The 25,773-nt window shown below is 40.2% G+C and overlaps 1 protein-coding gene across 1 annotated transcript in view; it reads right to left on the bottom strand.

Moving 5' to 3' along the window:
• Positions 1-265: 265 nt before the first annotated feature.
• Positions 266-25,773, bottom strand: part of LOC310940770 (calcium uptake protein 3, mitochondrial-like) — a gene marked incomplete at both ends in the record, with an annotated part of 29,010 nt that continues 3,502 nt past the window's right edge. The window contains 13 exons of the mRNA XM_083905769.1: positions 266-334; positions 1,294-1,451; positions 1,849-1,957; positions 4,004-4,175; positions 4,256-4,350; positions 11,665-11,760; positions 14,146-14,187; positions 16,248-16,319; positions 17,906-17,988; positions 20,012-20,059; positions 23,094-23,172; positions 23,567-23,598; positions 25,392-25,539. Of these exons, the coding sequence (XP_083761895.1) occupies positions 266-334; positions 1,294-1,451; positions 1,849-1,957; positions 4,004-4,175; positions 4,256-4,350; positions 11,665-11,760; positions 14,146-14,187; positions 16,248-16,319; positions 17,906-17,988; positions 20,012-20,059; positions 23,094-23,172; positions 23,567-23,598; positions 25,392-25,539 (1,203 nt within the window). The remainder of the gene's footprint in view (positions 335-1,293; positions 1,452-1,848; positions 1,958-4,003; positions 4,176-4,255; positions 4,351-11,664; positions 11,761-14,145; positions 14,188-16,247; positions 16,320-17,905; positions 17,989-20,011; positions 20,060-23,093; positions 23,173-23,566; positions 23,599-25,391; positions 25,540-25,773) is intronic.

Raw genomic sequence — 25,773 nt, 5'->3', positions numbered from 1 at the left:
ATTATTATTTCATTATGAATACTTTTTTGCTATTCCCACTCCGGTCAAAAATCACACACCCTAATATATACAGTAGAAGAATATTCCTGACTTTCCACCAGAGGAAGCTCACGTACCACATTTTGAGCTCATTCAAAATGTATAGGTTACAATAATTAATGATACTTTGACGCTGCTGCTACTGTATTACTCTCCCATTATTAAATTGTATACAGTAAATAAGATTTGTTGTTGTTGTTGTTGTTGTTGATGATGAAGGTGATACTTATCTGCTTGCCAGCTCCTTCTTCAGACAGGATCTGAAAGATGTGGATTTTGCCACAGCTTTATAACCCTGCACGGTGAGGTGACAGAGGAGGAGAAGAGGAGTACGGGAGAGGGTGTTAGATTAGATTAGGAGGGACAAAAAGAGGAGGAAGTAGGAGAGAAAGAAAGAGATGGAAATAAACTAACAGCAGTGTTAAGAAGCCAAGACTGTGAGGCCATCACAACAATCAAATAACATTGACATGTTTTCTGTAATATCATGGCGCTTTTCCACGACACGGCTCGACTCTACGCGGTTTAGTTTTCCATTACTGTAGTAGCTCCTCAACGTGGGCGGAGTCATCACTGCACGGCTGCATGAAACAGCCGTGTCTTGGTTGGATACGCGACACACACAAACTAGTGACTAGTGACCTGTAAAGCAGTTGTTTTCGATGAAATTAATCATTAGAACCAGTTAAACAATTAAAAAGATTAGTTCAATACTTCTTGCATGACCGAAGCACAGACTACGTATGAAACAGTCGTTTTCAGCTTTCAGCAGTGCTGTCACTAAATACACCAGACTCCTCTGTTATATAGTGAGATTTAAGACATTTTCTTCATGCTAAATGTTGGAGATTTACGCAAAGTTTTCAGGATTTGTAAGTCTTTTTAATTGATCTACAGTGCGGCACTGTGTCGGAAGTCTTGCTCATGACTCTTCCAGTGACGACACTGTGACCAATCAGCCAAGACTATGTAGTGGAAAAGCCCTATTAGTGAAGCTTGAAACACATTGCCAAACTACCACTAGAGGGCAGTATCTGTCCTTGAGAACAACCATGACAGTCACTTCAGCCAATTCACTGGGGTTGTTACTTCACAAATCCACTCTTCTGCATGGGCCATACGAAGAGGAACATTTTCAATATGGTGCAATTTCTTTCTCTTTTTAAAAAAAATTCACAGGCCTTTCAAAAGACAGGTTCTTCCTGATTTCCTGGACATCCTTGTATAAACTGTAACGTGAATGTATTTCCTCACCCTGGCTCCCCTGTGCAGCCGGTCCTTCATGATGCCGATGAACTCCTTGTAAGAGAGCTGATCGTCGTGATCGACATCAAATATCTTGAAGATGGTGTGCACAAGGTGACGTGTCAGCTTCAGGCCGGTAGCTACGTAGACGGCTCTTGCAAATTCATCTGGCAAAAGTGGAAAAAAAAAAACACATTCACCATTAACTAGGTGCTTACTAACATACAAATAAGTGCGCTCTTAATAAACACTCTTAAAATATAAAATAAAAAACAAGTACCAAGTAGAACCATATAAGGTTCTTCGGGTTTTCCTCATAAAAGAACCCTTTTTGGCTCCAGGTAGAACTTTTATAGAATGAGGTTATGTAGAACAAAGTGTTAATACGTGCTTAATGATTACTAATAAAGGGCTAGTATGCTACTAGTTAATGATGAACATGTGTTCCCTACTCTAAAGTGTTACCAACACTTCTTTTTGGAGTACACTGTGTCGCTACATCTCTGTGTAAACACAAAACCCTCAGAAACCCTGCAACACTACTTCCCACTGCTCCGTTCCTACCTTGTCCGATGGAGCGAGAAGCGAAATTATACATCTGCATGGCGATGGCAAAGTCCTCCAGGTTGTTGAGAAACTGGAAGAAGGATCTGAACTCGTCAAAGGTAATTCCCTGTAACACCAGTGACAAAAGAAACTAAATTAAAATTGGAACCAGCAGCAAGACTGAAGACTGAATTGGGAGAAGTTGTGACAAAGATCTTGTTCTTAAGCGGAGTGGACTGCCAGTTAAAGTCACCTTCATACATGCACATAGATCTGAGATGTTAACTGAGAGTGAGCGATTAATGACATCAGAAGTCATTAATGCAGTTAATTCCCCAGCAGCCTTCTTGATGTGCATCATAACCCTGGAAGTAGCAGCATACAGTAACTCAGACACATGATTGTTCGATGCAGATGTAAAAGTAAAAAATATGAGTTCCTTCATGTGAAGATATTGTGCTTTCACCAATACGTATGACAAAAAAAATCCCACGAGCCCAAGCTTTTGAGTTTGAAATGAGCGTCAAGATTGAACCTGTTATAACACATTTACATTAAAAAACACATTCATGTACAAATAATAAAAGAAATGCAGTCTTTGAAGAGATGCAGGTTAAAATGCACATGTATATAAATGAATATAGCTCACGCATAGACTGTATGAAAAAAATGGACATAGTCTTACAGTGTGAAAGTGAAGCCCAGGACAAGAGTAGCAAATAGCCACCAGGGGGCGACTCTATTAGTTGCAAAAAAAAAACTCAGTTTAAATGAAAGTATAATGGGAAAACAGGCCTCCTTTTAGTTATCCATAGACTTTGATTGAAGTTGATTTAACAATTTGCGAATGTTATATTTGTTCACTATTGTTCCATATATTTGCTAAACGTTTATATTTCCAGACATATTTTTGTAAAAGTGTTGAATGATTGTTTGTTCAATGTTCTAAAAAAAAATGTCAGGGTGATTAACCACAATGGAGTAAGTTGGCAGGCTCTACCTCCTTTTTGGAAGATGTCTCACTCAGGAATTAATGGTCTAAATGACTCTTTTTAGGTCTTCAATTGCACACGTCACTCGACAATAAAACATGTCACATTATGATGAGTGGACATACTGCGTGATTGACAGCTAGTATAGTCCATCAGGAGCCTGGTTGGAGGTGACGCCTGTGATTTTTCCAGTTGCAAAAACTGTCATGGTGCTTCAAAAAAAGGAGTTTGTTGTACAACCAGAAGACTATGTGCACTTTCTAAATACAGTCTATTAGCCAGCTGTGTCTTCGCCCAACCATAAGCACAGATGACGATCTAATAATAATAATAATAATAATATAACAGCAGAATGTGACTGCAGGTTTTGTGCCGTACGAGGTCGAGACCAACCTCCTGCTTCTTCCATAGCATGAAAAGGAAAGAAGGGAGGAACAGAAGAAGAGTTGGGTTGCGTAAGGACTACACATCTAAAGACAATCAGACAAGAAGGACATTCACATGTAGCTGGGAGTGCTGTCGAGTGTGATTGTGAAGCAGTGGAGTGCTGAAGTGTGGAGGGTCACAACAGCCTCGGGCAGAGACAGAGGTGGGACATTGTGGACACGCTAGATGACTGGAAGGCAGGGGCACACACGGAGGAGGAAGATGGACAAAGATAGAGCGATAAAGGGATGTGAAAGGTAAACTGTAAGTCCTTCACTTTGAGGTTTATGATCAGCATGAAAAATTTACAAAAGCAAAGACACATAAATATACAGAAATTGTTGATTAAAAAATAATAAAGAAAAACGTTGATCTAATCTTTTAAATGACAAGTAAATCTTAACTTTAACAAAAGAACAACTCGCACAGCTGGAAAAGAATCAGTGAATCAGCTTAAAAACCTGTACAGAAAACACATCTAAAGAGATATATGAATGAAGATATGTGTTAAATGTATATAGAACTGGCATAGTTCATAAAAACAGTAATATTTGTTTCTATTTATACTGTATTGGGTTGTATATCGGGATAACAATCATATTAGTAATGTGCTGAGTAAGTGAAAAAGGAAGGCACTAATAGTTATTATCATACTACTAATAATAATAATATCTTTCTTTGTCTTGTGCTTTTGTCTTTCATTTGTATGTTTTTATTTTGCGTGTCCATTAAAAAAACAACTCAAACAATTGTACCTTCTCATCAGGTATACAATGGCGGACATTCTCCAGGTAGGCGTTGATGTTCTCCACGTTGGTGAAGCGCAGCAGGATTTTGGCAAAGTCCTCTTCGCTGATGGTGGTCATTCCTTTAGAGTAGGTCAGAAACTCGATTTCCAACACTTCAGTCTGCAGGTTATCCATAAATCTGAGGAGCAGACAAGAGAGGCTGTGGGTTCTAATCGAATATTGATCAATCGAAGTGTGTTTCTGTCCAAAGAAAAGTACCTGTAGAAGTCGTCAAAGGTGAGCTCCGCCTTCCCTTTCTTCCCAAAGAAATGAACCAGTAGTGTGGTGTCGATGGTAATGGTCTCATCTGTTCGCTATGAATCACCAGAGAGGGAGGAATAACAAGAGATTGATGAGTGGCAAATTGATAAAGGTGATCAGTGATCGGAGGTGAAGCAGAGGGCAGGTATCCATCATCCATCCAACATGGCGACTGAGGCGCCAGGCGACCAGGGAGCAGGCTAGCGCAAGCCGATGAGCAACAACAACAAACTTGTCAATCACATTGAAACGGCTCCGACAAGCAGCCTCGTGACATCAGCGTACCAGTCTAGGCAGCAGCTCCATTTAAACTAACCCTCTTCGGTCATATCAGCTCCAGTAAAATGCAGTATGTGCAAACAAAAGGGAGAAGTAAAACGTTTATCCGTCAACAGTCAGGATCATCTGCATTATCGGGCCCTTTTCAAGAAAGTCATAAAAGACGCCATGCAGCCTAGACTGGTGAGGATTGTTGTTAACAGCAGCGAGACAGAGCAGGAGACGGGAGGAGTGCAACATAAAAAACTTAATATTAACCAATCATGCCTTTAGTCACTGCAGAAAATATGGAGGCAAAAGGAGAGCGAAGGGAAGAGCGGGTGAAGAACTACGGCCAAGAGAGAGAGAGACAGACGGGTACATAGACGACGTGAACTGGCAGACATTCACAGACACAATGAAGCCACGGCATCTCATGCAATTTCTCTGCAATTGCCGCACGGAGACACCCGAACACAATCTGAAATCACAACAAAACCCAACATACAGTAGGCACGAATGCAGAGAATGAGAGCCGATTCCACCTTTTTCCATCGACCGATGAGAATCGTGTGTGCAACTTTGGTTCCTGTTGTTTAAATGTGTCTTTTTCTGTCTGACGTGCAGTGCAGTCTTTGGGAAAGCATGTTGACTCAATTAAGTTAACATCTGAAGGCTTTTTTTTAATTTGTCCTGTTTATGTTATCTGCTCATGTTTAAAGCGTTTTTTTTTTTGTTAACACTAATGTAATCCCGTGATCAGTCAAAGCGTGTAATCCACAATTTGCCCTTCTTGATCATCGCTATCATGTCTAGCTCAGAAAAAGGTGAGTGTGCTTTTTGAGCACTTCTAGAAAAAAAAGAAAAAGAAAAATCAGCTGGCAAACATTATTTAAATTATTCTTCCCACCATGCCCTCCCCCAGCAACCCCCCCCCCCCATCCCCTGTCCAATCCATGGCCATGCAGACATCAGATTGAGAGAAATATCATGTCCTTCTGGGGGGGGGGGGAGCATTTGTGCCATTTCCATCAGCATCATCATAACTTTCATCATCGCCACAATGCCATTCGCGGTTCTACCTCGAGGGTAAAATCCTAAAATCCAATGTGGGATGAGAAGAAAATATCAAACAGGATAACACAGGTTTACAAAAGAAAAGGGAAAGAACGTGTTCAAGTCAAGCCGTTACAGTTTTTTGTCGTTGTTGTTGCTTGTTTGGTGTAACAGAGTTGCAGGGATAACAACTGAGGGTGTTTATTAATGGATGATTACCGTTGCAGACGTTATGATTTCCGTGTCTCACTTATTTGAGGGTCTTTGAATTAAGCCTCTGATTATGGACAAACAGGACAAAAACACTTTAATCTTTAAACTGACTCATAACTTATGCCTTTATGACACACAAGCTGTTCATAACTTCCAGACAGAGTCCAGGTGGCGTGTCTTTGCCCCCTCCAGTATGCATTTTTCTGTCTTTCTGTTTAGACGTTTTTCTTTTGAACTTGGTTTATCTTGTGCAAAATGCATGAATATGATTATATGACCTGATCCTGATTTCTATGTACAGGAACCAACGTGAGATTAGTGACGACTGGAGTTGGTTCTGAGGGGGAAAACACTTTGGTAAATGTAATTTAACTGCTTTTTAACAGAGCAGGAAAAGTTGTCAACCCAAAAATAGGTATATTCACATGCATGATAACGGACAGGAAAGAGACGCGTGTGACGTCATGTTTACGTGACTCCCGATTGTTAAAATGAGTCTCTAAAGTAACGCTAACCTAAAAAAACAGAGGTACAAACATACGCAGTACACAGGTTCGCTGGTTATTTGTAGCACTGCTCCTTTCCTTTAATAAACAGACTGCTCCAGTTCAAGTGTAGGCACGCTAACCGGCGCTAAAGGAGCTAACTGGTAAACGGTGCCTTGACTTCCAGTGTTGCGGCACGTAAACATGACGTCACGCGCGTCTTTTTCCTTTCAGTCGTCATGGAAACGCGCTGTGCGTTGTCGTGCGTTAACCTAGTTCTCCGCACTAAAATTAACTTTCTTTTCTTTTCTTTTTTTGTTTATTTCGGGCATGATACCAGACCAGGGTTATATTTGCGCCTTTACAATAAGCATGTTTATTACGATCGGGCTATTATTCCAATTATTTGTGTCCATGAAAACAAAGGTGATATTAATATGCAGTAAGCAGCGTTGACGCAGTTTAGAGTAGGGTCTTCGGGGGGGGGGGGGGGGGGGGGGTCCTAGTCAACCTGATATGTCCTTTATGTTACATTGTCTATTTTGTTTGTTTTCTATGTTTTGTTTTGTTTTCTCTGTTGTGTTTTATCAGCATACAATATCCTCTTCGACTTTGTGAGCATACTTATAAGCAAAAAAAAAAGGAGCCTGAAATGTATTAATGATTGTACCTGTATCTTGAATGCTCAATAAAATATATTTGAAAAAAAAAAAAAAAAAAAAAAAAAAAGAAAACAAAGGTGATATAACTATAATAATTTGCTATGGTTTTAATATCCATTTTGAATTGTTTACAGCCTTCTGGCTTCATGTTATAAATAACTAATCAGGTTTATATTACACACAGGGGTGAATTAATTCATTGATAATATAAAACAATATTATTTTGGATTATTTTATAGTTAATGCAAAGTATAACCTGGTAAGACTGGAATCTGAAAAGTGCTGGATGTCCCACGCTAGTTGACAATCAAGGTGTTTGAGCCGGATCATTTAAAAAAAGACTTCCATTATTATTAGTATTATTATTATTGTTGGCCCACATCAGTTTACCCATGGTTAGGCGTGATGCCAACCTGATCAAAACAAGCGTATCATTCCTGGAAGTGCAGTAGTGGCGGAGTGAGCTCATCATCCACATGAAGACGTAATGGTTAGAGTCACGCCCACAAGGCACGAGCCGACACCTGGTGTGTGCATGTTCCTATGTGTCTCAGTGTGAGTGTGTGTACTTCAGCAGTCTTTGATCACGCAGTCAAAGGTAAAAACAGTCATTACACGTGTAAACACTAAACAGTCTTCCTCATCCTCTCGATCTGTGAGTAATACTTCAGAGGAGGAGCTCATTGTCACCCTTCAGACTGACCGTCCTGGATAAAAACACCTGACCTGTTCCCTGCACTTCTCTTCCATCTTTATCTTCCATCTATCTCTTCTTTCTTTTTGCACCCCCCCCACCTCCACTCACCCTGCCCCTGATCTGATTACCCAGATTTCCTTTCTCCTCGTACCCGTCAGTACCTCCTTCACCTGACAAACACCGAGGTGATTAGATCTTTCCTTCCCTCCCTCTGAGCCTGTCAGTCAGTCCCTCCTTCTCCAGACAAAAGCAAAGAGGTACAATGGTGACTAATCTGTTGAGTAAACACATGTTTCTCTAAATACAACCTACTTCTTTCTTTTCCCCTAAATGGGCTTCCCAAACCACTCTTCCCCCCCCTCCTCCACACGCACACTTTGTTCCTGAAAACATTTGTCCTCCCCGCTGACCTGTGTCCTCCGTGTCATCTTCTTTGGGCCTCTCTCACCTTTTTTGTTGTCTCTGTGATTTTATCTCTTCCTTTTTTTTTCTTTACCCTGAGGTTTCCCCCCTGCTGTCATCCATTTGTCTTCATTCACTTCTGCTATTTTATTTCCTTTTTTTTTTTTTTTGACACACAATAAATCTAGTTGACGTAATCCCTCGTACTTTCAATGTCCCTGTTTTTCTTCCTTTTATTTCCCCCCCCCTCTCTGTCTGATTCGTCCCTTCTGTCCGTCTGACGTGCCGGCGGATGAAAGGCTGCTCAGTGTAAATACAAGGTCAGCTCCATTACACTCCACTGTCATTACCTCCACCTCAGCTTCCGCTGCCACCACAGTGCACAGCCTGTCATTAGTCAGGTTAGCATGCTAGCACCACTTTAGCTCTTATTAATCATTACCAAGGATATTATAGTTATATAGAAAACTAACGCAATAGCGACAACTAAAATCGAAAAAAAACATTTCCGTTAACTGGAATAAACTAGAGTTTGAAAAAAAAAAAAAAATTGCTGGCAATTTTGAAAGGTTGTATTTAGGACATTACTCTTATTATCACCTTTTTGAATCTTGCACCTGGCAAACACTCCATAACGAATAAAAACTAAACTAAAACTATGCATTTACGAAAACATTTTTTAAACTCATTAAAACTAGCAAACTCGCTGTAAATACTGATTAAAAGTCAAAACGGAATGAAAAGTAAAACTAACGAAAAATCCCAAACTATAATAACCTTGATCATTACCTGCACCGTCGCTGTTGTTTGACAAAGAAGTTGACATAAAAATAAGCTAATTATTCAGATAAATACACAGCCGAGACTGATAACTCTTGTAAACTCTTAATTTTTAGAAGTTTGTTAGCACAATCTTTTTAATTATATGTACGGTAATTTGCAGGGATTAGAGATAACTTGACTTTTCACATAGTAATGGCTCGATATCACTATTTTGTGACCAATATATACTGATATCATAGCCAATATCAATATTTGCAAACACAATATTAGTCTAATAAAGGTTTTTTTGTTGTTTTTTTTACAAATATATGAATACTATGTCCACATGATCACTGCATCCCTCACACTTTCCAGTCACGTGACGTCGGATTGTATCAGATTTATATGGAGACCTGATCGAGTGATGTTGACCCATATAATTAACACTGAATCAGCAAATCCCTTGCAATTATAAGATTAAGATTAATTATAAGATACATAGTGGCTAGACATGGTAATCTGCAATATTACTAGGGCTGGGAATCGCCAGAGACACCACAATACCACCACAATATTATCATGATAATGAAATATCATCATATCGTTAGCCTAATAGCATTATTGCCTACGTCTTTTTATTTTTTGGTAATTGTGATATCTGCCTAACTTTACCAATGTGCTTGCTAAAAAAAATAGTTTTTTCTTGTTTTCAGAAAACGTTCAATTATGACTCGGCACCATCTAGTGGACCGAAACATCAGTTGGTATTTTTATTCTAATACACAATGTTTATTTGTCACATCGGTTGAAAAAAAATGTATACTATCGGATACCCGGTGTCTCAAAAGCGATATAAAAACACCACGCAAATTACCTAAAACCCCAACCCTAAATATTACGCTGATCAATTACTCACTTTGCAAGAACTGCCTTCCTCACATAAACATCAACCTTTTTTACCCCCCATCAGGCTCAACTGTGCTCTGGGTTTATTGTTAATAAGCAGATGTTAGCTAACATGGGGAACATGATAAACGTTAGACCTGCTAAACATCAGCACGTTAGTCAATGTGAGTGTGTTAGTAAGCTGAAATAAGCATTTGGTGCTAAAACACTGTGAAACACTGCAATGCCGACAGTTGCATATCTAACCCAACATGTGGTATTACATATTAGGGTATTAAAGCGAGTGAATCAGCGTATTTGTCAGGAAATGTCCAGAATGGGGCCAGGAACAAGTGATTACATTTTGGGCGTGATCCGTAGACGCTAGCACTATTTTCATCACTATTTTGTAGGCACTGAGCGGCCTTGGCGGAGGTCTGCGCTCTCCGAGTGCTTTTCTAGTTGACCTCCGTCAGGAGGTATGTTTTCGACGGAGTTTGTTTGTCTGTCTGTTAGCAACATAACTCGAAAAGTCGCGGACGGATTGGGACGAATCTTTCAGGAAATGTCCACAATGGGACCAGGAACAAGTGATTAAATGTTGTGCTCTGTACACACTGCGCGCCGGCAGGGTGTATTGTGGAGGCACTGAGCTGCCTTGGCGGAGGTCTGCGCTCTCCGAGTGCTTTTTCTAGTTTTAAAAATGTTTTATACTGTTCAAACTTCAAATTTAACATACAAAATCTGGTGTTCATGTTTTCTTTTTTTAATAAAACTTTTTGTTTTGCTGCAGTAAATTGTAAATAACTGCCAGATATTGAAAGTTATTCTGGAAAAATAGGCGAGACAGACATTTTGAGGCTTAGGTGTTAAAGGGTTAACACCACACCAGCAATCGCTCAAGTCTGTGATAAACATTGCACTTTTGTTTTCTATGCTCCTCTTCAATTCATAAAATTAAAGCAACCGACTACTGGAATAAAAATGTACGTTTTTTTGTATGTGCTCTGCAGTCAGCTGCCTTCTCTTTATCATTAATATATACCAGCCTCTTAAAACGTGTTGTGGAATAACATGAGAAGGATCTCAACACCAAAGCTACAACACGGCACAGATAACAAGGCACAGAGACACATACAAAAAGCAGAATGAAGACCGGAGACCAAAATGACAGAAGGCAGGTTGACAAACACAACAGGTCATTAGAATGCGTCTATCATTAAAGGAACATTTAAGGATCAATCCTGACACATCAGTGCACTACAGCAAAACAAACGGTTCAAATGTCTGGTGAAATATTAATAAGTGAGAACAAATATGGTGAGAAATGATCGACACTCTGATGTGAGCAACTGACACAATGAAATGGGATAGGATCGAAGATGCTCAGATTACTGCAGATCCCTTACAGATTCATAAAATTAGGGTGTTTGACATATTACTGTCACTGGGCACAAATGTGAAAGATGCAATGGGGGGAAATAATTCTATATGGTGAGGGATACAGGACAAAATAAGGTGGGGAAGGAAAAGGAAGGATGCTGGAAAAGATTGGCATGTACTGTAAAAAGAAAAAGAGAAGATGGAAGATATAACAGGGGGAGTCTACGCAGAGAACTATCAGGAAATCAGGATCAAGCCAGACCAGAACGAAAGAGTAGACATTTTTTACAATTAGCCCACATTAACCAGCATGTCTGATTCTGTCAATTGACAGAATTGTGCATCTTACTGAACTTTGGCCAACAAAGTGAAGCACAATGATCGTGCTATATTTATTTAATTCTGGTCTTATTCTGGCAAATGCTCGATGCAGCTGTAGGACTCTGAGCCTGCGGGGATGTACGACAGTAGGATCTGCACTAACTCGAGGGATCAGAGAGGATGAAGGAGTGACAGATGATGAAAGGAGGGATCAAGGGACAGAGGACAGTTGGGTATGTGTACCTCCGCCAGGTCAGAAAAGAGGACTTGACTGGCACTTCGCCTCAGAACGTCCCAGTAACTCCGCGCCACAAACTCCTGACCGTCTTTTTTAAGCACCTGTAGGAGCGGGTCAAGCAGGGCCGGGGTCAGTTCACCTCCAACACAACAACGTCACCATGCTACTTATATTTACTCTCTTACTTCCGAATAATATAAACAGATTCAAGTAGAGGTTTTTTTGTTGTGACAAAGAAAGCATGTACATATCATACATACTCATGAATGATGTCACACAAAGTGAAAATATGTCTTTAGACTAATTGTGACACTCACAGCTCGTCTATCGCCGTCATTTCTAAAGCTACCACTTCATTCAAAATCAGGATATTTGAATATAATCTATAACACTTAACCTAATTCATTAATTTAGGAAGTAATTGCACTTTTTCTATGTACCTAAAGCAGTTAACTGCATCTGCCCAATACAAAAAAGAGCTCTCTCTCTCGCTCCTGACCACCCACCTTGTCCTTGTCTCTCCAGGGAGAATGAGGCAGCAGCCATTTTAACATGACCCTGCACCACTCTTAACTTCACGGTGACAATGCAGCTATCCATCACTCCTCTGACAGGGTGTGTGTGTGTGTGTGTGTGTGTGTGTGTGTGTGTGTGTGTTACAGAGAGAGAAAGAGTGTGTCTTATGGGTACATCATTGCACTGAATGTGTGATTTGAATTTTCTCAATGTAAATGTTTTGTAAAACAAATATATATATATATATATCTGCAATTTTATCTCAATGGATAAATAAATCCTTGAAAAACGTAAGATCTAGAGAAGACTATAGACTATAAGCACACACACAACAATTATAAAGGACAGTGGCTGATTATATTTGGAGTCTCGACTCGTTCTAAATCACATCACTCTCCTTTTGCCAGAGTCCATCTCTCCTGAGCCTTTAAATCTATTACTCTTTTCTTGCCATCCCTCGCTCCATTCATACCCCCCTGGATCAATCACTGATCAGCTGACCTGACAGATGGACACCCTGTCTTTTTTTTCCCCCTCTCTTGCTCACCCTTCCTCCCTCTCTCTCTCTCTCTCCTTCCATCCGTCCTTTCAAAGAGCCTGTGAGTACATTTTACCCACAACAGAGGATCAGGATGGACTGGGTGAACATTAAAGGGATAAGGTTTTTTAAAGTATGGTTGTATGAGGTACTAACACATCACCGACTTCACTATGTGCACCCCCCCCCCGCCCCCGCGGCGCTGATGGCACCCAGAACCAGCCTGAGATTCAAAAGCTCGCTCTCCTGATGGAAAAGGCTGTTTAATGGTCAGATAACAGATAACAGCTTTTTTGTCTCACGTTCAGTGAGGACTTTATTTCAGTACCTGACACAACCACACTTCAAAAATTCTCAAATCTCAATTAAAAGGTTTTTAATGACCAGATCACATGACAGGGGCATTAAACATCAGTCTACCAGGGCGCTCTCACGTTTAAGCACCATTTTATAATTGAAGATGGATGGGCCAAGTGTTCCTAATGTTGCCAAACTGATGGCAATGTGACGTCCGCCATTGTTGAGTGTGCTCAGACAAAAACAAAACACCAGCAACAAAGAGAATGGTCATGTCTGAGAGCTCTGTTTGGACGGTAAAGGTAAACACAGTGCTGGGCAGTATACCAGTTCATACCAAAAACCTATGAATTTTATGTAAAAATAGAACATGGGGCAGAAAAACACACTGTTCTACAGGGGGACACTCTTTGAAATAAAAGTGCTAAGTAGAACCATAAAAGGTTTTTCGGCTTGTCCTCATAGGAGAACGCTTTTTGGCTCCAGGTAGAACCTTGGAGGATGTGAAACTGATCATAACATTCATTATTATATAATATAAGTGTCTTGGAACAGTGACATACGCAATCTGTTATATGAACCTACAGGATCATATGCCTCATAATCCAGATGTCTACCTTCATTTTCTTCCTCTATCTCTTGTTTTTCTCTTTACTACAAACAACAAAATGCTTTTCGTGAAGGTAGTCCAGCATGTTTGGGAACTTCAGTTATTTGCATTTCTTATTGCAACCGGTATGGGCTCTAAAAAAGAAGTCACTGCACCTCACCAGGCTTTAATTAGTGCATTAATAAGTGAGCTTTATAGGTGCCAGGAGAATCTCAGTTAACCAAATACATATATCTTAATAAAAACACTGATTTTCCATTGATCTAATGTTAAAAATAAGGGTAAAAATTTACAAAAAACACTAAATCAATCATGTGTATAAAATCTGTCTACCATGACATTTCCCCCATTGCTGATTTATGAATAAATAGTGAATTAAACTGGCTCTTTTTCTTCTTCTCTGTCAGATAAATACACACTGCAAACCCTACAGGCAGAAATAAGTATTTCTGTTCAGCTCACTTTGTACAACATCTGAACACAAGCAGAAAGGACACTGAGGGGTTATGGGCTTCGGATACATACGCTGTTCATGGGAGCAACCTGATATCCATACAGCTGCATAGTCTGACACACAGAGAGAGACACGAGGAGGAGAAAGAGCGAGAAGCCCGTGAGAAGAAGGAGGAAGAGGAGAAAAAAGGTAAAGGACAAGTTAGTACATGCCAGGAAAGAGGTTGTGTTATTTCCAGCACTTCTATGACCACACTGGAGCACAACACACACACTCTCTCTGAGTTACGACATTGCACTTCTCTGCTGTCAAAGTATGCGTGTGGTGGATTAATGGAACATTCGTCTCCCTCTACACTGTGTGTGATACTTTCTTTAGTTCAGATTGACTGTAAAACAACAACACATGGATTATTATTATATGGGTTTTCAACAAAACTTTGGCCTAAGATATAAGTAAATATCCAATATATACTTGCAAACAATAGAGCTAGAAAGACAATATAAAGCTGCTATAAATTCTAACATTGTTGTTTTCCTGTGTATATTTAAGTAACATTTCTGCAGAATACTTGGATAGGTTTATGTTTGTTTGTGTGTCTTTAGCTATATTTAAATCGATTGTGAAACTATTTCTGATAATAGGCTCACAGTTTTTATTCACGGTTTTTAGTTTTGCCTTAAGTTTTGTATCCGTTTCCTGTTTTATTGTGTGCACTAATGTCTCGTTTTGTTTCAGGTAGCTTCACTTCCTGTTCTCATTTGTTTCCCGCCTCTACTCAGCCTCTGCCCTGCCCTAATGTTTTTCACCTGTGCCCAATTGTTTTATGCAAATTGCTTTATGCCTTTTACTTTTTGGATACCTTTGCCGACCTTGTTTTTGACCTGTTGTGTACTGACTTTGGACTGCTTACAGGACAACTCTCTTTTGGGGTTTTGCATTTGAGTCCTTTCCTCCTTGACCCAGTTCCTTGACACTTTTTTTATATGTGGAAAATAAACAAATACAAAATAATATCATGTAATAAGTGACAGGACTAACAAAGAAGCCAGAAAGTGACTTCTTTGATCAATATACTTGACACATCATTTAGTAGTGTGTTTGGAATAACTTAGTCCTTACATCACTATTAAGTCATACAATTGTGCCTTATTAAATGCATTTACCAATGAGTTGGGACACATGATTGCTTTTGATTATATGCTATAAATGCCATTATAAAATTGGGTCATTGGGTGTATACAGTGTGCACACAGAGGCTACATTGTCCCTCCAATGCCTGACATTGCCACTTCTAATAATAATAATAATGGGAACATGCAGTGAGAGTGTATAACAAAAAGATAACCGAGAGAACTGTCAGTGGACATTTAAGACAGAGGAAATCAGGTGGTGCCTTAATTACTAAAACTTAATTATTAACTCAATAAAACAAGGGCATTTTGGAGTTGGGCATTTTAGCAGGAAGCAACATGACACAGGCTGATGACAGCAGCAACGACACTGAATTTCGTATTTGCATAGATTTGCAATTCATTGTTGTTTCACTGATAAGCCTCGTTCGTGCCAAAATTAGTAGTGGGTTTACCTTGGAATTATGAACCCGGGTGAACAAGCTACAAACATGAGACGTGACGTCTGTAAATGTGCAAGAAACAAAACAAGTTGCAGGACGAATGGAGCTCAGTGACAATGAAACAGTCGTTAGTGTATTGTATCTTTTTGGAACATTCCTCACAAGTAAACCGCATTAAGGCACCAATAAAATGAAATCAAATGGAGTAAGATGAAATGTAAAAATAGCTAATGCTGGCAAACAGCTATGTGAATTTGCATCACTGTCAAAAAGGGAAGTGGAGCAGAAAGAAAAGGAGACAGAGGGAAAACAAAACAACAATAACACTGAGCGTATAAAAGATTAAATCATTTATTTTTTTTTAAATCGAGCAATGTCCAAACATTCCTGGCTATTTATGTCCTCATAACCAGAAAATGAAGCAAGTTCACCCAGGTTTTGTATTCCCATCAATGCTAAAGAGTCATTTGACCACTGGTCCCACTCGTCAAAAACTGGTTTACTGGTTTTTTATCAGTAGGAATGGAGGATAAGTAAAATAATTACATTTTACATCCCATCACTTACTCACACACAAACACACACTGACTGTCTTACCAACTGCGCCGACTTCTCTGCATCTCCTTTCCTTCCTCTCTTCTCATTTTTCTTCCGGAAGATCTCCTGAAGCTGTAACGAGAGAAACAACCAGGATCTCATTGACAGTTCAAAGTCACATCTAAAGCTCTGTTTGAAGCTTAAAATGCTCACATACACAAACATTCACAGAGTTCACGGGGTCGTCCGCTCGTTCAGGCCGGGCCTATGATGTGATACAAGTGCTGCTCTTGTGACAAGGTGACTGAGAGAGTGTTGGTTTTCTAGTTTTGGCAGTGGGAGTCACTTATGTTCACAGATGTATACATATAAATTAATTCTAAATCACACGCAGTAGGAAACTGCAGCCGTGGTATCAAGCAAGGAAGTGGTCGTATATTTACGTCACTTTCAGCCAAGGAAAGTATGGAGGATAAGAGCCACAGGAAAAAAATATTTGAGTTCTGAGTTTACAGTCAGAATTCTGAGGTTTAAAGTCAGAAATTCTGAGAATAATGTCAGAAATTCTGAGCTTAAAGTCAGAATTCTGAGAATAGAGTCAGAATTCTGAGTTTTAAAGTCAGAAATTCTGAGTTGAAAGTCAGAATTCTGATTTTTAAATCAGAAATTCTGAGTTGAAAGTCAGAATTCTGAAAATAAAGTCAGAATTCAGATTTTTAAATCAGAAATTCTGAGAATAATGTAAGAAATTCTGAGTGTAAAGTCAGAATTCAGAGAATAGTCAGAATTCTGATGTTTTTTTCTGTAAGTATCAAATGCATCTTAAAAATTTAATTTTTTTAAATTATTAAAGACAATAAAAAGATGATTAAAGACAATAAAAAGCATTTTGTAAGAAGATTTTAAAAAGATTACAACAGATTAGCAACTGTGTCTTGTGTGTCTGTGAAGGCTTTTGTCAGCGGAATATTCCCTTCATTGGACCACATATGTCACTTGTTGGCAAAATCAGAGCCTTTTACCCAACCCTCAGTGTGGGAATTCTTTTTTTGTTCGCACACCTGTCCACTCCCGCAGGATTTTTCACCATTACCACCCACTCCCGCTGATCCGCCATCATGCACGAGCCTCCGCTGAGATTCTGATCACTTCCCTCCTGTGGCACTGGTTTTGATCAAAAATCTGTGTGTCTCTTCCCACGTGGAAAAACGAGACATATGCAGCTCTACATGTAGGTTTTCTGCACTTTGATTACTCGAGCCACTTTTAAAAAGATGTGGACTTGATTTGCTTTAAACTTGAAAACATTGCAGGGTAATGGGAAATAAAAAAAAAAAAACGTGGCTTCATTTTAACTCTCTGTTTTTCCTTTGTTAGTGTCTTCTCCCACACAGACATAAACAGACCAGATAAAAGGAATGTCAAACATCAGAGCAGCAAATTATTGGTGTTTTTAGGTCGAATGAAAAGCAATTATACATGTAAGAAAGGAGAGGTCAAGTGAAGGTCATATTTAGACAATAACGGTGACCACAGCCTATTGTAAAGTGAAGTAAATGTGTTTAAATCTTTAAAAAAAAGGAGGAAGAGGAAGCTGCTTTTCTCTTAAATTCACGATCGGCACCAATTGTCAGTGAAAGTAAACATTTTAAAGTGATAATATTAAGACTTGAATTCATCCGAGGACGGATTTTCTCTCAGTTTCGTCAGCGACTCACCACCAAGAACTCCCTCTTGTCCACCATCTGGTTGCCGTCCGCATCAAACATATTGAAAGCAATCTTGAAACCAGCGTGGGGCTCTAGAGAACAGAGAGCAGAGCACATAGGGTGAGCGTGTGCATGTGCGCGTGAGGTAAAGGTAATTTGGAATCCAGAAATAGCACAGGGGGCAACATAGGATAGACGGGACAGGGGGGGAAGTATGTAGATTGAGGACAGTGAGTTCAACAGCTCCCTTTAGACTTGAGTTTAAATTAACATAAATTAAATTGATTAGACAGAGACGATATATAAAGCCTCATCAGTTTCCTGATTAATGAGGTCATGATTCATGGTTTCCCCTCCAACATATGGAGCTTCAGCAAACTGCGATTAAAGGTAGGGCTGATCGATTTTGAATAAATATTTGTAAATACTTAGCGATATCAGAGGGAATCATCAATTTCTACACAATTATTGTCGTTTAATTTGAGTGACATACTGACTGTGTGATCTTCAGTCTGTAGAACATGATGTGTACACGTCAGGACAATATTTAATACAAACGAGGGCTGTCAAGTATACTAATTTGCAATATACAACCGTTTTTGTGTCCATATAAACAATGTCATCAAATGACTGAAAAGAAAGTTACTTCAGGAACTATGACTTTTAGATTAATATGATTATTTCAAATTGACAGAAGTGCAATACACCTGATGTAACGCGACGTCTATGCAACAGCATTTGCACTTTAAAGGATTCCACCTGAACTGCCTTTACTTTTTCATCCAGATTATGTCAGGTCAATGTACCAGGCTGCAGAATTAAAGCTCCCATAGACCCTGAAGTTCCAATTAATGCTGTTTTTTGGTGTGTATCTGCGCCATTACCTCGTTTATGAAGCCCTAAAGTTTCAAAACAAACTGCTGAGAACGCTGGATTTTATTGTATTCTCGCTCTCTGCAAGAGATCTGAAAAAGCCTGGAATCGTGACGTAAGGATGAACAGCAGATCCTCCTGCTCCGGGCACTAGTCCGGGCACACCTGGTTGCGTACATTGACCCACAGAAGAAAAAGAACGTCCGTTGTGGAGGTGATTCAGTTGCGACAGTGTCTTCTGACTCTGGGTCCGACGCCGGGTCGTAAAAGGGACTGCGGCGGGGAGTCGTGACGAAGCCATTTTTAAACATGTTTTGATAATGAGTAGCAGTGCATCCACCGTTCCAGAAGGGGGAGTTGCGCTTCTGAGAGCTGACATGACCATCACAACACAGTCTGTCTTCTGGGGGCGAGATTTCGGTCTGGAACAGCGCGGCTGACAAGATCTTCAGTGAGGAGAGATTTCTATCGGCTAGTTTGCAGCAACTAGGAGGTTTTTGACCATAAAAACAAGTTAATGTATGTAAGTAGACCCTCACATATATGTGCGATAGGACCTTTAACAAATAACGTGTGAAGAAGCAGCAAGGTGTTTATCATTGTGTCCCAGCAGCTGCAGCTCCATTTATTTATTCAGTTATTTATTTATTTCACTTCCTGTCTTTTTCCCAAAGTCGCGTTGTGTTCCATGTTTTTTTTAGTTACATATGACACAATAACATCAGCTGTTTCAAAAGTGGGACACAGAGTGACTCCTCTCTCTCTCTGACACACTCCTTGTATGAGACACTACACTCAAATTATGCGATTTTTTTTGGTCTAATTTGTGACAGCCCTATTTAAAATGTAATGCAGTAATTACTGTTCTCAGAGAGAGGGGAAATATTTCTACTTGATGAATCTCCAATGATCAGTTTTTCCTGACATGTAAGTTTTGAAAGGTTTCAAGTGGAGCTCTTTTCTTTTTTGTCTTTTCTCTCTGCATCTCCCTTAATTTCTTTCTTACCCTAAGGGAAAGGGAAAATCCACCAGTTCTGCGTCATAATTGTGTCTTGTTAAGTTCTGGGTGGGCCTGGGTTTAGTTCACATCATGCACCTTCGGCTCAGCTGAACTTTGTTCTTGTTTAAAAAAAAAAAGAAAAAAAAAAATAGCACGTAGTGCTTTAAGGAAAAAGTGAAGAAGAAAGTGGAGGACGAGGTTAAGTGAACGGGAGGACGTGTGGGGAGACTGCGTGGACTCACTTGTCAGGATGCAGAGCAGAAACAGGTACTCGGTGTAAGAGATGATTCCTAGTAATGACAAGCGAGACAGAGAGAGTTAAAGAAAAGGTCACACACACACACACAATGTTTACAGATGTTCAAAGACCATGGGCCTCTCGACACACACTCACACACACACACATAGTAACACACATAATCCTTCCTTTCATGAAGATAGCATCTTTAAATGTGTCTTCCTCAAGCTGAGCTGCCAACAGCCATTTGGCCACACACCGTTTTTTTTGGTTTTTCTAAAACCCCGAGTGTCCAAAGTGAAGACACTGGCGGCGATGGGTGTGAGCGTGTGTTTGGATAAGCGAGTGAAAAATGTTTCAGGAGGTGATTCTGTCTTGCCTCAGGCCCATTTAGAAATCTCTATAGCTCCGTCTCATCTCTCTCTCCCTCTTTGTCGCTTTCTGTCTGATCGCTCAGATAGTTCAGGGTGACTCGCTTGAGTGTTACGGGAGACTGCTTTCCCATGTGCGTGTTTATGTGTGTGTGTGTGTGTGTGTGTGTGTGTGTGTGTGTGTGTGTGTGTGTGTGTGTGTGTGTGAACACGACACTAGGTAGAAGCAGTTGTGCTTTCCTGATGCATGACTGCTCTTTGTGTAGAATTGAATTCTCTTGTCTTTGTGTTGCCCCGAACTGAGCAAAGACCAGGAGAGACACTCTACTCGGGTTTCTCCAATGCATTCTGTGTTTACAATCATTAATGTACTACTGACTATAATGGTCTCTTCAGCAGCTGTTGACAGCTGCGTAAAGATCCACTTCACAATGGATTTCACATCAATTATGGAACCTCAGGTCGAAGATAAAACAATATGCTATATCAGATACAAATGGAAAGAACATGACATGTCATCCACAAAATGAATACATGATGAAGCAAGGTAGAAACACACAACCTAACAACCAACACTGACAAATTGTGCAGCGCTCTCTCTCTCTCACACACACACACACACACACAGTCAGCAATGCTGCATTCCTCTGTCTGACACACAGCTCTGTCATTCTCAGAAATCTGAAGCAATTCCAAGGACTTAAACTGTCCTCGCTCATCATGGCATGAATAGGAGAGCATGTTCAAACATAAGCACACACACACACACACAGACACACTGCACTGAATAAATGTGGGAGTAAGCAAAAGCTCAGACAACACACACACACACACTTCTTACAGTACGTTGATGAGCTTTCTTGTTTCTCAGTTCATTCCTCCTTTTTTTTTTCCTCTCACTATTCTCCCTGTTTTACCTTTTCCCCCTTCCATATCACTCCCTCGCTCTCATATCTCATTCTTTTCCTCTGTCATATTAGAGGAACAGAGGGGACGCATCACAGAGGGCACCATATATTTAGCATCTCTCGCTGTGTGTGTTTATGCGTGTGTAATTATCACTACGGGGACTCACTTCCGGACTGTTTGACTAGTGTGTTACACACTCCTGTAACAAATGCTTTAAATAGAGAGAGAGGGGGGGGGCTGCTTTTCTGTCTTTTCTTCTTAATATTTTCACTATTTTACCTTAGTATGTAATGAAGAGAGGCGAGGAGAAGAGAGGAGAGGTTTATTTTTAGTTTTTTCAGCCGGTTGTGTGGCCAACCTCGGATTAGCGCCACCTACAGCGACACACACACAAGCTCACAGGCACTGTTTAGTCACACATCAGTAGGTAAAGGTTCCACATACACTTAAGAAAATGTACTGAAATCCTGTTAAAATCTGACTGTTGCTTATTTACTCTGATAACAGCCAAAGTGTGTTTAAGAGTCTTTAAGTGTGTAAGTGCATAAGACCGTTTAAGGTGCCTTTGCACGACTAGTTATGTCGGGGTAGGTTTTGGGATTAAGTCAATTAGTTGAAATGGTAAAGATCACGGATTATATTCCCTGTGTGTGCGCGCATGCTTGTATTTGTGTCCTCTTTAGGACCTTTTATGGCATAAACACTGACCTTGTCAGAACCAGTAGACCTCCTCATTGAGACCATAACATGATCCTAAAGAAGCACAATCAAATTTCTGAGGAACAGGTTAAGTTTAAGGCTCAGATTTGAATTTGTCCTCACATCTTTCAAAGAATTTTTGGTTTTAGGGTTAGGGTTAGAATTTGGTTAAATGTTAGGCATTTAGCTGTGATGGTTAAAGTCTGAGTAAGGGGTTAGGGAACGCATTATGTAGCATCCCTGGCTGAATAATGGTCTGGCTCCTTTACTGATAATTCAGTATGCTTTATTGAAAACTCCGCTCCAAACAAACATGCCCTTGATTTATAATTATAATATATAATATATTATAATATTATAATATATAATTTTTACAAAATTTTACTCACGTGAACATAGGAATTGTCTCTCTTTAACTCCCCTTTTAATGCTATTTCAGATAACGTCTACTGAAGTGCTAAATGCACACTATTTATATTTTAGTAAACAACACTTTAATATGGTAATATTGCAATAAAATGTGTAAAACAAAACAACCAACCTTAATAACGTCAAACTATATTTTTCCTTGTTAAAAAAAAAAAAAAAGGTTGACTGCAAATAAATCTTCCATAGGATGATGCTAACAGTAAGAGTGAAGTGATGCTACTAGCATAGCATTCACATCAACAGTAAACTCTATAAAGTACTAACTGAGATTAAAAACAACTCAAAACACACATAATATAAAATAAAACATATACAGACCGTGTGGCCTCGTCAGTCAGGTGCTAAAACAAACCATGAAAAGTGTTTAAGACTCCGTTTTTGCGGCCTTATTTGGCACTATTTCACTCGTTTTTTTTCTACTTCCGGTATTTTACCCTTTCAAAATAAAAGCATCCCTTTTGAACGGATGACCACAATAAAAGTGAGACCAAATTTTCCTCACTACGAATGCTGCGCAAAAATGGTTCTGTGTGGCTTATACATTTAGTTATGACAATTAAGGTCAGGGTGAGGGTCATTATGTTGATGATGTGTCCTCACTAAGAAATGAAAACAAGTTTGTTTGTGTATGTTTGTGTTTGTGTGAGAGAGAGAGAGTGTGCGTGTACTTTCTCTGACCTCGTTCTCTCAGATTGCGGAACAGTTTGGAAGATCCTCTCCATACTGGTGGTGTGTCTGACAGGATCTTCTCCAGCTCCTGACACACATACACAAACGCACACAAAATCACACACAGGTTCAGTAGATACACTGCAAATATGCAAATCAGCAGAGGGCAGCATGCCATAGGTGCGGAGGCAAAGACATGCAAAAAAAATGCATTTATCTTTAAGTTTTATTTACTTAAAATGTGACTTCTGTGGACATAAGTGATGTCCAAATACATATTTGTGTTTGAATACAGCAACATGTTGTATATACTGGCAGAAAATGACCTACAAAGCATGCACTGCTACTTTCACAAAGTGATGAAAAACATTTGGATTCACACAGTTTGTACGAGTACAAAGTCTGCGGCAGACGTGACATGCACCAGATGCCTGCAAACATGGAGGAGCAGAAGAAAGAAACATTAGGAGTGCGTCTCCCACCTGTTTGGTCAAGGACCTCCAGGGCCTCTTGTCTGCCAGGGAAACGAGACAAAAGAGGAGAGAAGAAGAAGAGAAAGAGGAGAAGAGTTTGGGTGGGCTCGGACAGATAGCATCTGTATGATCTAGAAATGGGTCTTAATGTGCCGGGTACAGCCACAACACACACACACCGACACACACAGGCACGCTCACTATTTATACAGTGTCATCATCACAGGCCATTTATACTGTCTAAAGTACCCCTTTGCTTGTCTTTGTAGAATGTGGAATGTCCCTGTAAAAGCATGCACTATTTTTGCTCCCTTTTATACAACAAAGTTCATCTAATTCAACTTCAAAGAGGGGCATTAGAGGATCGCGCTTCAGAGAGAGAGCGTCTGCGCGGCCGTATCGTGTGTCGGCGAGCCACACGAGATGTAAACACACGCATACAGGTGCACCGTTTGCACGCAGGACAATCGCAAGCCTTCTGAGGGATGGAGTGATAGCCTTTTTGGATGGATGTTTGAGATAACCTCAACCTATGAGGACATTTTTAAAGCAGCTTTTTGTGTGCGTGTGTGAGACGAACGTTAACCTCAGACTAAACAACAGCAGCAAAGTCATCTGCTTTGAGGCTGGCTGACAGGGACTGGCAGCAGGTTGACAGAAACAGCAAAGACCTGCAAGACTTTTAAAATGACAGAATACCAATAACTGAACATCTATGTCAAATTGAAATTGCTTTAAACATCGATTCAAAAGGATAATGTAGTTGTAGAAGTAGAAAAGACATTTAGCTGTCTTGGTTTGTCTGGGCACTTTCTGCAGCCAGTAAGCAGCAGATGATGATACATTTTAAGCCAGCACAAATAAAGTGTATATAACATTTTTCCCCCTTTTAAATTTGGTCTCATCTGACACATCAGATCACGACAAACAATAAAAGAATGATGCCTGAACAGAATCTGAGATTTTTCTTTTTGTTTTGGGTCATTCTGTCGGTTAGAGTGATTTAAAATTAAAAATTAAAAGTGCTCAAATTTGAATATTTTCAAGTTTCTACCTTACTCCATTTAATAAAGAAATCATTCAAACTTTCGAGAACCTCATCATTTCAGGGTATGTGATATTTTATGGACCAAGGAAATCTATAGCTTAAAGTCCTGTTGCACATATATGTGAGTTATTGAGGTCTACTTACATACATTAACTTGTTTTTATGGTCAAAAACCTTCTAGTTGCTGTAAATGAGCCGATAAAAATCTCTCCTCACTGAAGCTCTCGTCAGCCACGCTGTTTCAGACCGAAATCTCACCCCTAGAAGACAGACTGTGTTGTGATTGGCCAGCCAACGAGAGCTTTCCCAACTGTCTTGTGATTGGCCAGGTACCTGGAAGTGACCTAATTAGCACACCAGCTCTCAGAAGCGCAGCTCCCCCTGTGGAACGGTGGACGCACTGCGACTCATTATCAAAACATTGTTTTAACAATGTTTAAAAAGGGCTTCTTCACGACTCCCCGCCGCAGTCCCTTTAATGCCTTTGACCCAGAGTCGGACCCAGAGTCAGAAGATACTGCCCGGAAGTGAAACACTTCCATAACGGACATTCTTCTTCTTCTGTGGTTTAATGTACGCAACCGGATGTGCCCGGAGCAGGTTCATACGATACAACACAGCGTTCTCAGCAGTGGCTAAACTGTTTGTTTTGAACCTTCAGGGCTTCATAAATGAGGTAATGGCGCAGATACACACAGCAAAAAAAACAGCGTTAATTGGTACTTCCATTCTATGGGAGCTTTAACGGGAGCATGCGAAGGTGACGTGGGATTCTGTGATACGTACTCCGCGGTTCGCTCATCGTGACCGACTCGATGAAGTTCTGCGGAGTCATGTACAGCTGGCCTTCGTACTCCACGGAGCTGAACATGCGGAAGCGATGCTCGTGGGACGACATGTACACGTCTCCGTCCTCAAAGTCGAATGGTCGTGCCTGCAGAGAGAGAAAGAGAGAGAGAAGGGAAGAGAGGCCATGAGCAGAAGGCGAAGCCTGCATATTTTGCTTCAGAAACAGTGATGCACTTGACTTGACAGCCAGAGGATTTCACTTAAGTGATGTGAGCGTTTCCAGCTGTGACAGCTTTTCGTCTGCGATGACAGCACCCTGTGCCGAACTGAAACGGCGTGTGCCTCTTCACCGCTTTTGAGCCTCCATAATGAGGAGAAT

The sequence above is a fragment of the Microchirus variegatus genome (genome assembly GCF_963457635.1).
Source record: "Microchirus variegatus genome assembly, chromosome: 19".
NCBI classification, from domain to species: domain Eukaryota; kingdom Metazoa; phylum Chordata; class Actinopteri; order Pleuronectiformes; family Soleidae; genus Microchirus; species Microchirus variegatus.
This window is presented reverse-complemented; position numbering and strand designations above follow the sequence as displayed.